Source organism: Vulpes lagopus, chromosome 1 (genome assembly GCF_018345385.1).
Source record: "Vulpes lagopus strain Blue_001 chromosome 1, ASM1834538v1, whole genome shotgun sequence".
Lineage (NCBI taxonomy): Eukaryota > Metazoa > Chordata > Mammalia > Carnivora > Canidae > Vulpes > Vulpes lagopus.
In genome coordinates, this window is record NC_054824.1 from 162,057,774 (window position 1) to 162,073,161 (window position 15,388).

A 15,388-nucleotide genomic window follows, 5' to 3' on the forward strand; every position below is an offset into this window, starting at 1 on the left:
GTACTAGAGATTTCATAGATGGGACATATTTGGAGACAGACAGAGGATCTTCTGAGAACCCCTGAAATCACACCAGATGGGCTGCAATCTACTTTTTAATATAATGGAGGTCTAAGCTCCCAGACTCCCCATCTTTATTTTCCTGAGTGATGGTATGAGGTTTTCCAGGGTTCCCTGAATGAATCAGGCCTTGGAGGATATCTGGCTGCTTGGTTTGAATGTGGATGATGTTCAGGCATCAAGAGAAGCAGCCAATTCCATGCTGACTTTAAGGAAAGGACTGGCCCCACAAAACTATATTAAAAATACTAAGGAACGTTTTTGAATGCAACTCTCTTGTTGCCAGTGAGATTAATTAGAAACATGGCTCATCACCTCCTATCCTCAGGAACATCCCATCCCTGGGTCTTCACTGTAAACAAGCTCTCCTGCTGAAGAAGACAAAGTAGGAGGTGAAAGATTCCCACCTGGCTTTTCTCCTGGTTCCCTGGGCCCAGTCTTTTAACGCAAATAAGGGGACAGATGCCCTTATGTGCCAGCTCTGTGAGGGGGAGGAGGGGTGTGGAGGCTTCTGCCCTTTCTCTCCTCTCTTCTACTTGGGTCTCTGCAGCCCACTCCCCAACTTTCTGGCCCCTGGAAGGTGGCACCTTGTTCAGAGGGCACCTTACCAAAGTGGCCACTTGGGGGCGCTGTGACATCACTTGAAGGAGGCTGAGCACAGTCTGGCCAGGCCACAGGCCCATTGCCCGACTCCTCCTCCTCAGAAGAGCCTGCAGGGCGTTGAAGGTCTGGCACTTAGTCTGGTGTTTGTGCCCTGGCAGGGTGTGCAAGCAGGGTGAAGTGAACATCAAGTGCCTTGGTCAGCACCACTTTGCCAGCTGGACTTCTCTGGGAGGCTCAGATTTCTTCATGGAAAATCCTCCTGTGGACAAGCACAGCTACCTTTGCACCTTGAGGAACCCACCTTCTCACCACTAGACCCCCATTTGAGCCTCAGGAGAAAGTATGGCTTTTAGTAGAAGGCTTCTGTTCCAAGTCTTCAGCAATCAGTGGCCTTGAAGGTGGTAACACACCCGCCCAACCTGTGGTGTCAGCCTTTTGCGTGTAAGTGTGTATGAATGTGTGCATGTGTGAGTGAGTGTGTTGTGTGTGGCTGGCTGTAAGTCCCTGTTTCCTTGTGATCCTGTGTCGTACTGTGAAGTCTGCAGGAGTATTCAAGGCCGTGGGTTTCCTAAGTCCAGTGGATGACTGGTCTGATTAGCAGCCTGTGGCCCTGGGGATGGAGGTAGACACAATGCAGAGAGAGGTGGCTGGGTGGGAAGTGCCACCAGGAGGCTCCCAGGCAGGCACCCCATGGGGTTGCTCAAGGAAGTGATGAACTGGCTCTGGGGGGGCTGGTTTAGAGCCCAGTGCTCACATGGCCATAGGGGCTGGCTGCTTTTACCTTTCTCTTGGTCACACTTCTCTCCTCAAGTATGGGCTTCCATTCATGGGGGAGCACCAGGCAAGAAAGTGTAGATGGCTGAGGACAAATCCCTTTACCCTCTTAGCAAAACACTGCAGCCACAGGCCTTTCTTAGGACAGATAGAGAGGAGTCACCTCAGACACAGAGCACTGTTTATAATTTGCATTGGTCATAGGCATAGGGTTTTTTGACCCAATATTTTGACCCAATCAAGAAATGAGAATCTCCTTCTTTCTTCACTGTCCCCCACATCTTCCCTCCTTCCACTCAGAGTTTTCTACAGGGTTGATTGTTTTCCATTGCTACCCAGAAATCCCTGGGGGTGCCTGTCCCTGGTAAGTGCTGCCCATCCTAACCAAGAGGTACCTTGATGCACCTATAAACTACATAACACTCAGGACCCCTTGGAGACTCCAGGTACGGTACATAGGCCAAGCACACATCATCCTGCGTGAGAGGCTGAGCCTAGAAAGTTATCATTAAGGACACAGAAGCCACCAGAGCAGAGGGGAAAAAAAAATAAACCATTGCAGACACTAAGTCTGTTGTTCAGAAACAAATTCATACTCCCGAGAGAATTCACTGGGCATCGCCTACAGAGAATAATGGAAAAGAAATGCTTGGCATTTTGTGCCCGAGCCTGGCCTCTGGGCTGCAGAGGAGGAGGTATGTGAGGGGAAAGCTATGCCAGGGGCCACTTGCTGCGAGCCCTCTGCCTGGCTCAGAGCCCCAGAGAGTCAGCAAGGGCCAGTGGCCCACAGCGGAGGGGTAAACGTGGCTGTGAAGATGAGGGAGTAGCAAATACATACGCCACAGGATGTCAAGGCTTAGAGTCAGCCCTGAGAGGAACGGGGGTGTGAACTTGTACCAGGGAAAGGCCAGGTTGCCGCGCATCCAGTCTGAGCTTTGTGGGGATTCAAAACCACAGAAGATCAAATGGCTGTTGAATGTTCTTTATGAACCAGTCTCCATGCAGAGCTGGTGTATGTAGATATATATGACTCATTTCATCCTCCCAACAACCCCAGGAGGGGTTTCCCATGCTTCAGTTTCCTGGACCTGAGGACATCATGTCTTTGATGAAGACATGATGTCCTCAGGTCCAGGAAACTGAAGCATGGGAAATTTAAGAAATTTGCCCCACACGCACGTCTCTGAGGTTGGTTTCAAACCCAAGTGGGCAACTTCAGGAGCCATGCTCTGAATGAGCACTTCTCACCTATTAATGTGTGCACAAATCCCCTGGGGATCTTCTAGAATGCAGGTTCTGATTTGGGAGATCTGGTGGGGAGAGGGCTATAAACCCCTCCCCCCATGATGCCTTGCTGCTGGTGCGCACACCCCACGGTGAAAGGCACAGTCTCTGCTCCGTGCCACACCCATTACAGGAAATCCTAAACTGTCCATTAGCTCACCCTCCTTCTCCTCCTCCTCCTTATTCATCACATCATCAGCTATATATGGAGTTTGCTATGTTAGAAGCACTGCATTACGCTCATTGAACACATGATCTCATGAAAGCCTCTTCACGACAGTACGAGGTAAATGGTACTATTCCCATTTTACAGAAGAGGAAACAGAGGCTTAGAAAGGTGAAGTCAGGCGTCCCAAACCACACAGGAAGTGGCTGCAGAGTCCAAAGTTCTGGCTCTTAACAGGTTCCACAGAACAAGCATTCAAATAAAACTGGGGGAAGACACAAAGCAACCTTGTTCTAGGAGTCTCAGTTATTATTTTTCTTTATCTTTTTAAAAATTTGAGATGCAGTTGACATACAATATTAGTTTCAGATGTACAACATAATAATTCAATATTAGTAAATGAAGAAGTCTAGTTAACATCCATTGCCACATATAGTTATAAATTTTTTTCTTGTGATGAGAATTTTTGAGATCTGCTTTCATATATGCAGTAGAGTATTATTAACTATGGTCACTACACTGTACACTACATCTCCATGACTTATTGTATAACTGGAAATTTGTGCCTTTTACCGCCTCCACCCATTTTGCCCACCTCCCCCCAATCCCCTCTCCCTGGCAACCCCAATCTGTTCTCTGTATCTGTGTGTTCCCCAGCTGTTCTTGACTAGGAGATAGGAAAGTGGGGACAGGGAGAGTTGGAAGTTTCTACGTTCTCTTTCTGGCCAAGGACAAACCCACAGGTGACCCTGAAATGCCCTTCCCATCCATGGCCAGAGTCTTTCTTGATACATGCAAACAAATAACCTGTTTGGAACCAGAAAACAAAACAAAACAAAGCAAAACACAAGCCTTGGAGGCTGAAAAACTCTCCTCTTTAGGGTCCAAGTTGGAGAGTGAGGGAAAAAACACAAGTTATCTAGAGCTGGGATCAAACTTCTCCCTCCTTCTGCCTGCCCTCCTTCACGGTTGGTCCTTCTCTTCCCCCAGACACCACAGCAAGAGAGCCAACCACCCTTGTAATTCGCATCTCAGCAAGTACAGACATACTTGATTTCCTTACATGCCTATAATTCCTTCTTAAATCACATAAAGCTATTTGCCTTTATAAATCTCCTCAGCAGTGAGCTCCCCAGGATAATTATGTGTAATATATATTTATAGTTTTATTTCGCAAGCCCGACTCTAACCAAAAAATTGACCTACCTAAGCCCACTCCTCAATGATCATTATTCCATTCCTTATATGTCTATAGCGTTTGTGCTTTGACTGTACTTTACATTTTAGTTCTTTAGTACGAGCAGCCTTGGAATGGGAGGCTTTTGGCAAGTCTCAGAAGATCTTGCTTTGAGCCACAGCTGGGCCCCTTGATGGCTTTGGGCAAGTTCCCAAACTCTCTGAGCCTTGATTTCCTCATCCATAAAATGGGGATGGTAACATCTGTCACAAGATTAAATAAGCTGTAACTACGTGAAGGTACCTGGAATAAGATAGATGACCAATGAATGTAGAAGCTTCTTTGCCAGCCGTGGGAAATAATCACTGGGACATGACTAGATTCTTCTCCATATCATGCATGAGTTTATGGCATATCCTCCATCTGAACAACTAGCCATCATTTTTGTAAATTGCTAATTGCCAAATCAGCCTGCGGCTCTAGGAAGGGATGGGCTGTGCTTAGACTCAGCTCCCTCCTGCATCATTTCAGATTTTTTTTTGTTTAACTTAATCTTTGCGAATGTCTCCATTTCTCTGTAGAGGCCTTTATGCCAGCTGGTGTGTTCCTGCTATGTTTAATTCACCCCCATTAACCTGCTTGGTCAGCATATCTTTCCATCTCCTTGCTGTGCTTCTAGGAGTGCGTCTGTCTGGAAAAAGCATTTATTATATTTACTTTAACTAGCCTCATTTTGCAAGGCGGTCTGGGAGGAAAACAGCTCTGATTATACTGCCCCTGTTTACTGTATGCACACTCTGCTATGTATCCCTTGTCTATGAAGATGGCAAATGCTTTTGCAGTAAGCCAATACACAAGTTAAATAGAGTCTCAGTGAGCACACTGGCAGCCCCTGGGCAGCTGGCTTGCATGGTCTCCTTCACCTAGAAACCATGGCCCATATTTTGTGAAGTCCAGTGGGTAGGTTTTCCTGGGTGGGTGTGTCTAAGGGCCCAGGAGGAGCGCTGGCTGGGACCCACATCTCCATGGGGACAGGGCGTGCTCCCTGGCCGAGTATCATGGTGACCTAGGATGTTGACTTAATTCATGCCATCACCAGCTCACCTTCTGATTGCAGTGGAGCCAGCTGACCCATCTCTGCCCCTGACCTTGCTCCCCTACCACCAGTCTCCACACTGCAGCTGTACATAGGTAGTCACGGCATCACCTTCTTTAAAATTCCTCAATGATTCCCCATTGCCCCCAAGAATAAATTCAAACTCTTTATGGGGTGTATAGGCATGAGCAGGCTCTCACCCTATCTTGTAGTCTATGCCCCACAGTGAATGTTTGCACTTTCTTTCATCCATCCATCCATCCAACCATCCATCCATCCACTTATCCATTCATCACTTATGGAGGACGTGGTGTTAGACACTGCTCTGGACACTGGGAGACAATAATGAGCAAATCTAAATATGGTCCCGTTCACAGAGCTTTAGATCTAGGGTAGAGACTGACAATGGAATCGTCATACCCACAAGCATACAGTGATAACCTGAGTGGTGCCGTGAGGACAGGGGGTACCAGTGAGAGGAGGCAGCAAGACAGGATGGCCTGACCTCTCCTGGGGACTGCACAGGCTTCCCCATGGAGTGACAAGTGAATGGAGAACTGAAAGGGAAGCAGACATAACTGGGCAAAGGGGTGGTGGGAGAGGCCGACAGGTGGCGGGAAGGGCATATGCCAAGCCCCATAGAAGCAGGGAAGAGGTGTTTGAGGAGCTGTCGAATGCAGACCTGTGGTCCCGGAGCATAGGGAGCACCAGGGGATGCAGGACGGATGGGAGATAGGAGAAGACTGCAGGGAAACCAGGCAGAGCATGTGGGCTGTACTAGGATTGGGGTTTATCCCAGGAACAAAGGTGAAATTCCTGCAATTTGTGTGGAACAGGACAGGATAGTTGAAGAGATCACTGAAGGTGTGAAGAGGACATTGTGGGGGCCGGGCGAGATTGCTATTTGTAGTGGTTAAGACAAGACTTGTTTAGGCATTGACAGCAGACAATGGAGAGCAGTAGCCAGGTGAAAGGTACTTGAGAGATTGAATCAGTGGGATCTGGTGATGGTTAGATGTGGGGGTGGGGGTGTGGGTGGACTGGAGAGAGATCTGTGAGGTATGGACTTAGGAACCAAGTGTCCCTGGAGCCAGGGTATACTCACCTGTGAGTGTGGCTCGGGTGGTGGGACCCATGCTCTTGGGGACCAGCAGCTCGTGGTACTGCTCACCCGCCAGGGTGCTATACACAACTTTGTACTCCTGGACCTCTGCTTCGCTGTTGTCCCACTCGAGGTCAAGGCTGGTTGCCGTGTGGGAGCCCACTCTCAGGTTCTTGGGGGCATCAATCTCTAAAAAGAGTCAGTCATCACCAAAATCACATGGGATAATATGCACTTATTATGTATCTTGAACTTTAACAAGCTTTGGGGTGAGAGCCCACATCTCCTGACCCTCTGCCTCATTTGAGTGAACCCCAGGGCTGCCCTTGAGCTCTTGCCCTGCCAGATTCCATGGGCAATTTGGAGACTTTTACTTGGGAGTTAGATATCAACATGCTTTACACTTGTCTCATTTCCATTGAGGGAATGTTCTAGAATATTTCCTGAATGGTCATGGTGGTACTCTAGAAATTTAAAAATGAACTAGTTATCATAAGCTTGAAACTAGTAAGGGAAATCTCAGCAAGAAAAAAAATAAGAGATGACTTCCAAGTGATTATGATGGAATATAGTAATACCAAATTTTGGCCACCAGGCTACAAGAAGACAACTAATTGCAGGATTTTAAAGTATAAGCTGTTTTCTCCTGGATTTACCTGCATAGACACTGCTGCAAGGTTCGTAGGAAATCAAGTATACACATAGGGGACGGGATGTAGTGAAAAGAATATGACCTTTGGAGTCAGGCCTCAGTTTGAGCCCCAGCTCTGCCACATATTTGCAAGAGAACCATGGTCAAGTGTTCAGTCAAGTGAGGTGTCACTGGGCTTTGATAGCCACATCTGTAAAATGGGCTAGTAATAGTAACATTTCAGGTTATTGTACAGAGAGGACAATGCATGTGAAAATGTGTGGTGTGATGCCTGGTGCAAATATAGGGGCCCCAGCCCTAGGAGGACTCTCTGTTGCCTCTGAAGCTCATCCTGAATTCCAACAACATGGCACCTCTAATGCTGGCTCTCTGGAGCTCTAGAGATTCCTGTGAAAAGGAGAGACCATTGGCACACAGTCTCTCCCACAATCCTGGGGGGGCTGATCCCCCCCCCCCCCGTGCTTATTTTGGCACAAACAACACAAACAACTTGCAGGGAAGGAGGTGCAGCCATGAAAAGCTGCCACTTACAGACTTCTCAATAGGTCTTGTCTTTGAGACTTGAATTTAACTTTGGAATGGACCAGCCATTTGTTCAGAGAAAACCTCTAGGAGACTTCTAATTTGCAAATGCCAGGCAGGTATACAACAATTGTTCTTAGGGAAGAGGAGAATGCTGTGAATCAATCTGAGTGCAGCTGCTTCAGAGTGAGAAGTGTTCTGTTTAGTGATGTAAATTAGGCGAATCTTTTAGCGGATTTATGTCTCTGCAGCTTATTTTTCTGACAAATGTTTCTGTACTCAGTGTGGATTTAGCGGGCCGGATTCTCTGCATTTCTTGACGTGCTGTGTGGATGGAGAGAGGGGTTGGAGGGAGAGAAGCTTGGATACAGGCGCATGTGGGAAGAATGTGCAGGACCCTATGCCACTCCATCTCACACAGGAGCAGAGGTTGGGATAAGGGACCTGACCAGGTGTGGCTTGTGTGGCCTGAATGAGACTGGAGTAAAAAGAAGTTGGGGTTAGGGTGTAGGTTGAGTCCTGTACCTATCTATTGCTCTTCATACTAAACATTCCAGACCTTGGAAACTATGGTTTTTGTTTTCTGGAATTTTCTTGGCCTCAGAACCTATGCACTGTAGATAGGGGCCTTGTTACACTTTCCATGTCAGTGATACCAGGAGAGGTCAATGCTGGGGAATGAGGGCTTGGGAGTGTTAGAGCAGCAGTTAGCTGGGTTCTTAAATGATACCTGGAGACCAGCAAAAGGGAAGTCATGGCCAAGTATGAGAAGGTCAGAGGCCTAACCTGACCGGGCAGCATTTGAGTACAAAACCACAAGAAATTGGATCAAACCAGATAGGCCTAAGATGGCTGACAAAGTAGGCCAAAGTTCACATTATTCCTTCATAAGACTACATTGCTGTCCTAAAATCTCCTCCCTAAGGGTTCTGTGACCGGAACCACCCTGCCTCCAAGAAATCCCTGCCCCCAGTAATGAATATGACACTCCCTTGTTAACAATAGTCAATAAATGATGGAGACCCAAACCCCAGTGGGCACATTTCTTCTTTGAGTCTACCCACTCTCACACGTCGAGAGTGTACATTCCCTTTAATAAACTTTCCTGGTGTACTGCTCATTGCTCTGTTGTATCTGTCCTTGAATTCTGTCTCAAGGTGACACCAAGAGCCTCTGGTGATGCTCTTTGGTCAGACTGGGTCAACATTAGGGTCTGAGGTCTCCCCAGTCCACCTGGCAACAGCAGGAAGGTCTTAGGAATGGGGTAGAGTGAAATGGTTTGCTCCCCTGGGTTATTTATTTATTTATTTATTTAAGAGAGATAGAGAAAAAGAGAGAGAGAAAGCATAAGCAGGGGTTAGGGGCAGTAGAGGGAAAAATAATTCTCCAGCAGATGCCCTGCTGAACGTGGAGCCTGACATAGGGCTCCATCCCAGGACCCTGAGATCATGACCTGAGCTGAAATCAAGAGTTGGACATTTAACTGACTGAGCTACCAGGTGTCCCTCCCCTGAGTCTTGAAGCCTGAACTGTAGGAGGGATGGCTCAAGGGCACCCCTCCCTCTAGGTAGGAGCTGGGCTGGTCTTTGCAACACATCAGCAAGCTGGGAGAAGGCAAAGACCGATGTCCAGGGCGTGCCCTGCAGAGGGGCTTGGGGCTGTGGACTCCAGTAACAGCCACATCTCGTCTCTAAAACATAAATTAGATCAAGCATTTCTCCTGCTTAATTGCCTGTGGCTTCCTACTACAAACCTCCTGATCATCCCCACCCAGCTCTCTGCTTCTCAGACATCATCTTGTAACACTTCTACCCTAATTGTACTGCCTTTTTTTCTACTGCTGAAACATATCAAACTTACTGCCACCTCAGGGCCTTTGCACTGGCTGCTACTTTTGCTTGGCATACTCTTCCTGGATCCTTACATGGCTTCAGTCACTTAGATGTTGGTTGAACATCACTTCCTCAGTGAGGTATTTCTGAATGACTCAATCTCACGTGGCCCTGCCTCTACAGCACCCCTTTCACTTCCGAGCATAGTACTCATGATGGAAGGATGTTTCTTTGCTTCTTCTCCCATTGGAATATAACTCGTGAGAATGGGGTTCCTGTCTATCTTGTTTAATCTGTAGCCTCAGTGCCTAGAACAGTGCTACTAGTTGTTCAATGGGTACATAAGAAGTGCCTGAATGAAAATTGTCTGTTTCCAGTCTTGTTTTTAGAAAAGTCTTGTTTAATATTTTGGCGGGGTGGAGGGTGCCATGAGGACATTTGGGGTGAGGTAGTGTGGGGAAAAGCAGCTTTGGCTGAGGGCAGCTGGTCTTGGCTGGAGTGGCAAATGCCATCCAGCCTGTGTGTTGTGAGAGGATGCCAGTGTGGAATGGCTGCCATGCAGGCTGGCCGGGGCCCCGACTGTTGTGACGTGGGCCTTTGTGTTAGTTTCCAGGGTTGCCACAGACTGGGTGTCTTGGACAACAGAAATGTGTCTCACAGACCAGAAGTTCAAGATCAAGGTTGGCTGGGTGGTTGGCTGGGTGGCTTCCTCCTGAGGGCTGCAGGGGAGAATCTGTTCTAGGCCTCTCTCTGGTGGTTCACTGGCAGTCTTAGGCATTCCTTGGCTTGTAGAAGAATCACCCCAGTCTCTGTGTTTTATCTGCACATGGTGTCCTCCTTGGGTACCTGCCTCTGTATCCAAAATTCCCCTTTGTATAAGGACACAGATTGAATGACCTTATTTAATTTGGTCATCTGCAAAGACCTTATTTCCAAATAAGGTCATATATGCAGGCACTGAGGGTTAAGGCTTCAACATCTTTTTAGGGGACACAATTCAACTCATAACAGCATTCAAGAGAGGTCTGGGGCATTGGGGTTCAAGCAGCAGCCTCTCTGCTTGGCCAAACGTCCTGGAGGCCGGGTTTGGTGCCCTGAGGGATGTGGTTAGAAAGAGGGCCTTGTATGGAGAGAGTCCTAGGACTGCCTTCGTGAAGGTTACCGAAATCAGAGCCACCAAGGGCAGGGAGGTTCTCGAGAGTGGCCTCTTGGGTTCCTCGGGCTGTCTCCTCTCTAACTACCGTGCTTCCATCAGGGCTCTTTCCTTTTTGGGAGCCGCTGTAAGACCCAGGCAAATATCCCGCTCACCAGGCAGGAAACAAATCTCAGCTTTAATTGCCAGTGCAATTAGTGCGCTCCTCGTGTCAAAGACATCACCTGGAAAAGCACTTTGGCTAATTTGAATTTAAGCGGAGTTCTGAAATGACTGAGGGCCCTACTGCGAGGCTCGGGTGCCCCCCCCCCCCCCCCGCCTTGGCTGGCAGCCCCGGGGCCCTGAGAGCTCCCTGCAAAGCTGCTGGCCTCTGCCCACCCCTGAGTGGAGGCGAGCAGGTTAGAGACGCAGGCAGGCCAGGAGGCAGCTTCCTAACAGCTGCCAATCTGCCAGGCGACCGGAAACAGAATCGCGCAGCAGTGAGCGGAACTCAGGGGGAGCTCCGGGGAGGCATAATGTAATTGTCTTGATTAGAATTTTCCTGGGCCCCCAGCCAATCCTGCTGCCATCTTGTCGACCTAAACATCGAGAATGTGCCTTTCATCTCGCTGCTCGAGAGCGCTCTTCTCCTCTTCTGCCTCTTCAAACTCCTTATCTGAGCAGAGCACAAAGAAACCACTTTTCAAACAAAAACTGTCTTGAAATTCGGAACAGAATGCAGGCCCCCAGGAGATCTCCTGACCTGAGAAGGCGATGTCGCGGGGTGCGAGGGGTGGTGGGGGAACGGCTGACCTTGACTTCACCAAGAAGGGACATGGTGTCAGGTCAGGCTCAGCCCTGAGCAATGTGGATTACGTGGAGGAGGAGAAGGAAGAGAAACGGGCAGAATTTAGCACCCCCCCCCCCTTTTCTTAGACGCATAGTCAGTCACTGGGGATCCCGAGATGTGATCAGTGAACAATCTGACCCCCGATACCCTGGGTGGGGTGGAGTCTGGCACAGGAGCTGGGAGGAGACCTCTCTCTCAGAATCAAACCCTGCTGTCCCTATTTAGTCCGCGTCCACACTTGTTGGATTTCAGCAGGGATGCTTTTTCCAGTCCTAATAAATCTCTCTGTGCAGAGGGAGCCCCAGTATAAGAGTTTGACTTTTTTCTTAATTCTGGGGAAGGTGGACTTCCCTCAGTGGTGAGTTTTGTAGCAGGACCTAGGCAGTGCCCTTCTGCTCCCCTCTCGTGGGAGCCAGCTGCCCCTAGGGGTCAGACCTCTGTGTGTACCACCATGGTGTAAATACTAAGCTGGGTAGTCTCCAACTTCTGCTTCGTGGGAGGACGGGCTCAGGTGCACAAGGAGCATCCCCTTGCACCTATCTGGCTATAATACAAAGCTACACACTCCAATCTAGGGGGTATTTTGGCTTCCATCTGTTTTATTCTGTGCCTTTTCTATCAATTGCTTTTAAACATAGGTGGAGGATAATGGTACCGTTGATTGAACCACCCCAAAGCCTTTCAACTGGTTTATCCCATCCTGTAAGAGCTCTTGGGCCACACCACAGTAGGTTGCTTGAATTAGTGATTTTCCTCCTTTACCCCTTCAGAAGCTGCTGGTTCTGAGATCCTATAGATGCTAGCAGTTTCCCTTGATCCCTGAACAACTTGGAGTTGGCAGAGATGTTCCTTGACCTATGACCTCCCCAAGGTCGAGAGACCAAGACTGAGAATCTGGGTCAAATGGAGACCCACTATCTGATCCCAGCTCCTGGTGGCCCAGTGAGAGAGCTGGGAAGCCTGTCTTTGGCTGGTGCCCATCCTATTTGCCCCTTAGCTGGTCAGTCTGACGGGCTCTGAGTCAGGAATAGGTCATTGGAAAGGTCTGGCCTTTCCTGAACATGAGGGAAGCTCTTTTAGAGTCCTGACAGTCTTGGGGAGAGGGTTGCATGGTCATCACAGTGAGGCAATGTGGGAGCAGGCCTCCCATTAGCCTTCTTGCTAGTGTTTGCAAAGGGCAGAATGAGTCACAGAGTCTCAGGCAGAAGGCCCACTGCCAGCCACACAGTTTGGGCTTCGTGCAAATCCTTGGAGGGGGGCCACCATGCTGTGTAGTCATTATGAATTTATAGAGTTATTACAAATGCCTGCAAATAGCAGTAGAGTACCTTGAGGGAGGGCACCTTTGCTGAACTCTTACAAAATTGCCATTTGGGCTAGCAATATGGACGTGTCAATGCCTTCAGGACAAACTTTTCATTTTCCAAAGGAGATACCTGAGAGCCACAGAGAAGAGCCTTAGATCAGGTCACAGATCCTGCTGACAGCAGAGGCAGGATGGGCACCCAGTTCCCTCAAACACTGGTGTATTGCCTTCCTCTGGGCTGTCCTGTGACTTCACTGAGGACCTTGCCCCTGGCTCCCTTCTTGCAGGGTCTGTGATAACGTGGGCACTTGAGCAATGTCACCTCCCCCCTCAATTCCCTCCTGTGACCATGGCAAAAGCTGGCTCAACCCACTCTCCCTCCCCGTACCTGCCCCCCCTAAGCCTACCTGTGGTGAACTGGGTGGTCGTGGACTGGCTCTCGTTGGCACCACGGACAGCGCTGACCCACACCTCATAGCGGGACCCTGGCCGTAGGGCCTGCACTGAGTATTGACTCAGGGGAGGCTGTAGCCGGAAGGTGGTCTTCCCACCTTCCCCACCCACCAAGCCATACTTCAAGAGAATGAAATCGACTTTGGCTCGAGGTGGGGTCCACTCCACGAAGGCCACAGTGTCTGAGACATCTCGAACCAGGATCTGTGTGGGTCCATCAATGACTGAATGAAAAAGGATCAAATAGGAAAAAAAAGTCTGAGAAATGGTTGGTTGAAATCGGCTCTCTCCTTCCCTCCTCAGAACTGGGTCTGTCAAAAACAGGATGGGTGTTATGATCCCAGTGATAGGGGGAAAATGAGACATGGTGAAATGAAATCGCTTTCCAAAGGACATGTGGTTTGGCAACAGGGGAAGTGACCTCCAGTGTCACCTCCAGTGTCCCTTCCCCTGAATCCATTTCTCACCAGGCTATGGGGTCACAGTGCTGGCATTTCCCCATCCAGGCAAGAGAAGGGGTGTGTGTGGGTGTATCCTTTCCTTCTCTCACCTCCTTGGAGCCCTGAGGAAAGATCTATACAATTATCAATCCTACTGAAATGTCTGAGACTTCCAACTCGGTTGCCAAAGCGGGCATCATGAATGTCCAAGAGATGTCCCTGCCCAGCCACACCTAAAACTCAGTCAATCTAAGACAGTACCACAACCCCACAGACATTTGCAGTGTGGATGCTAAACATGACTTCTGGGAAAACTCACTCTTCTGGGGGGAAAAAAAGGACCTTAGTTTAGGAAGAGCATCTTGTGGGCTATTTTTTTCCTGCCTGTTCTTGCATATTCCTGAGCTAGAAGGGCACTGCACTCACACAAAATCCCGCAAGGTTATTCAGCATATGTCCCTCCTGAGGCCTGGCCTCTGGCGCTGAGTGGCCGAGGGGAGCATCACTGTGGGGGGATGTGACCTAGAAAAGCTGGTTGGTGTCTCAGGGATTCCAGCACCCACTTGGGGTCCTGTTGATAGTGATTTAGACAATGGTGAGGTTGGCGAAGGAGAGAGAATGTAGAATAGAAATGGATAAAGAGAGAACTTAGTGAGGAGAATAGAAAATGCTATCCTTAACTCCTCATGGTAGGCCTGCATGGCCAGTGTGTCCTTTCTGAATTACTCATTACTTTCTAAAAGAGTAGGCCCAGCTTCCATGTTTGCATTAATAATATGACTCTGCCTCTCTGGCTGGAGCTGATTAAAATGAATACTAATGTTCTTCAAGGATTTGGAATTGGAACCAGAGGCTCAAGTTCTCGAGTTGGCCGGTTTGGGACCATGTAGAGCCGTGGCTGATATGACCATTCTCTACCATAGTCACACATAAATAGAGAACATCTTATCTGGAGAGAGAGAAAAAAGGAGGGAGGGGAGTGATGAGGGGAGAGGGTGATTTATAATAAATACATATTTTTTCTTTCCTGGCACAAAGCTCCTAGAACCCTTGGAATTTCCTAAGTGATGAGAGTAATAACGTCTTTTGTTACTTTAATGAGGTGAGGACAGGGGCTAGTTGCCAGGAGAGTGAGTCATGTGATTAGAGGGCTGGAGATTTTGGTCCCACTCCTGCCTATAATGAAGTCTCTGTAAAAACTCAAAAGGACTGGATTCAGAGCGCTTCCAAGTTGGGGAACCAGAATGCCTCCACATACCACCATGCTGGGCCCCAAACTACATAGAAGCAGAAGCTCCTTCGTTCAGGGCTTTGCCTAATGTGTCTCTTCCTCTGGTTGTTGATTAGTAAGTAGTCTTTAATATCCTTTGTAGTAAACCAGTAAGCTTGTGAGCAAATGGATTTCCTAAGTTCTGGGAGCAACTCTAACAAATTAATCAAACCTGAAGAGGTGTTTCTGGGAACCTCTGATTTATACCCATTTGGTCAGAAACACAGGTAATGACCTGGACTTGTGCTTGGCATCTGAAGCAGAAGGTAGTTTTGTGGGACTGAGCCCTCAAACTGTGGAATCTGTTTATGTCTCTGGGTAGATAGTGTCAGAATTGAGTGGGATTTGTAGAATACCCAACGAATGTCCAGAGAATTGCTTTGGGGGGACCTCCCTCTTCAACACACACACACACACACACACACACATACACATACACACAGAAGCACGCACCCAGGAACTAGGTACAGAATTTTAGGAACAAATATATGTAGAGAAGGAGAAATGAGTGACTTTGTGAGCTTCTAGAAAAACAGAGCAACGTGAACCTGGCTTTCTATTCTCTGGTTCCAGTTTTTTGTGATATACAGATGCATTTCAGGAGACATTCTATGTCCTTCCAGTAAATTCTCTTTTTTTTTCTTTAGCTAAGTTAAATTTTTTCTTCCT

The 15,388-nt window shown here is 48.4% G+C and overlaps 1 protein-coding gene across 1 annotated transcript in view; it reads right to left on the reverse strand.

Annotated features, from left to right (window-relative positions):
• The window catches only part of TNR (tenascin R), a 402,456-nt gene that overhangs the window by 47,897 nt on the left and 339,171 nt on the right, over positions 1-15,388 (reverse strand). Inside the window, exons 8-9 of the mRNA XM_041770860.1 lie at positions 12,964-13,233; positions 6,266-6,451 (exon numbers count right to left, since the gene is read on the reverse strand). Of these exons, the coding sequence (XP_041626794.1) occupies positions 6,266-6,451; positions 12,964-13,233 (456 nt within the window). The remainder of the gene's footprint in view (positions 1-6,265; positions 6,452-12,963; positions 13,234-15,388) is intronic.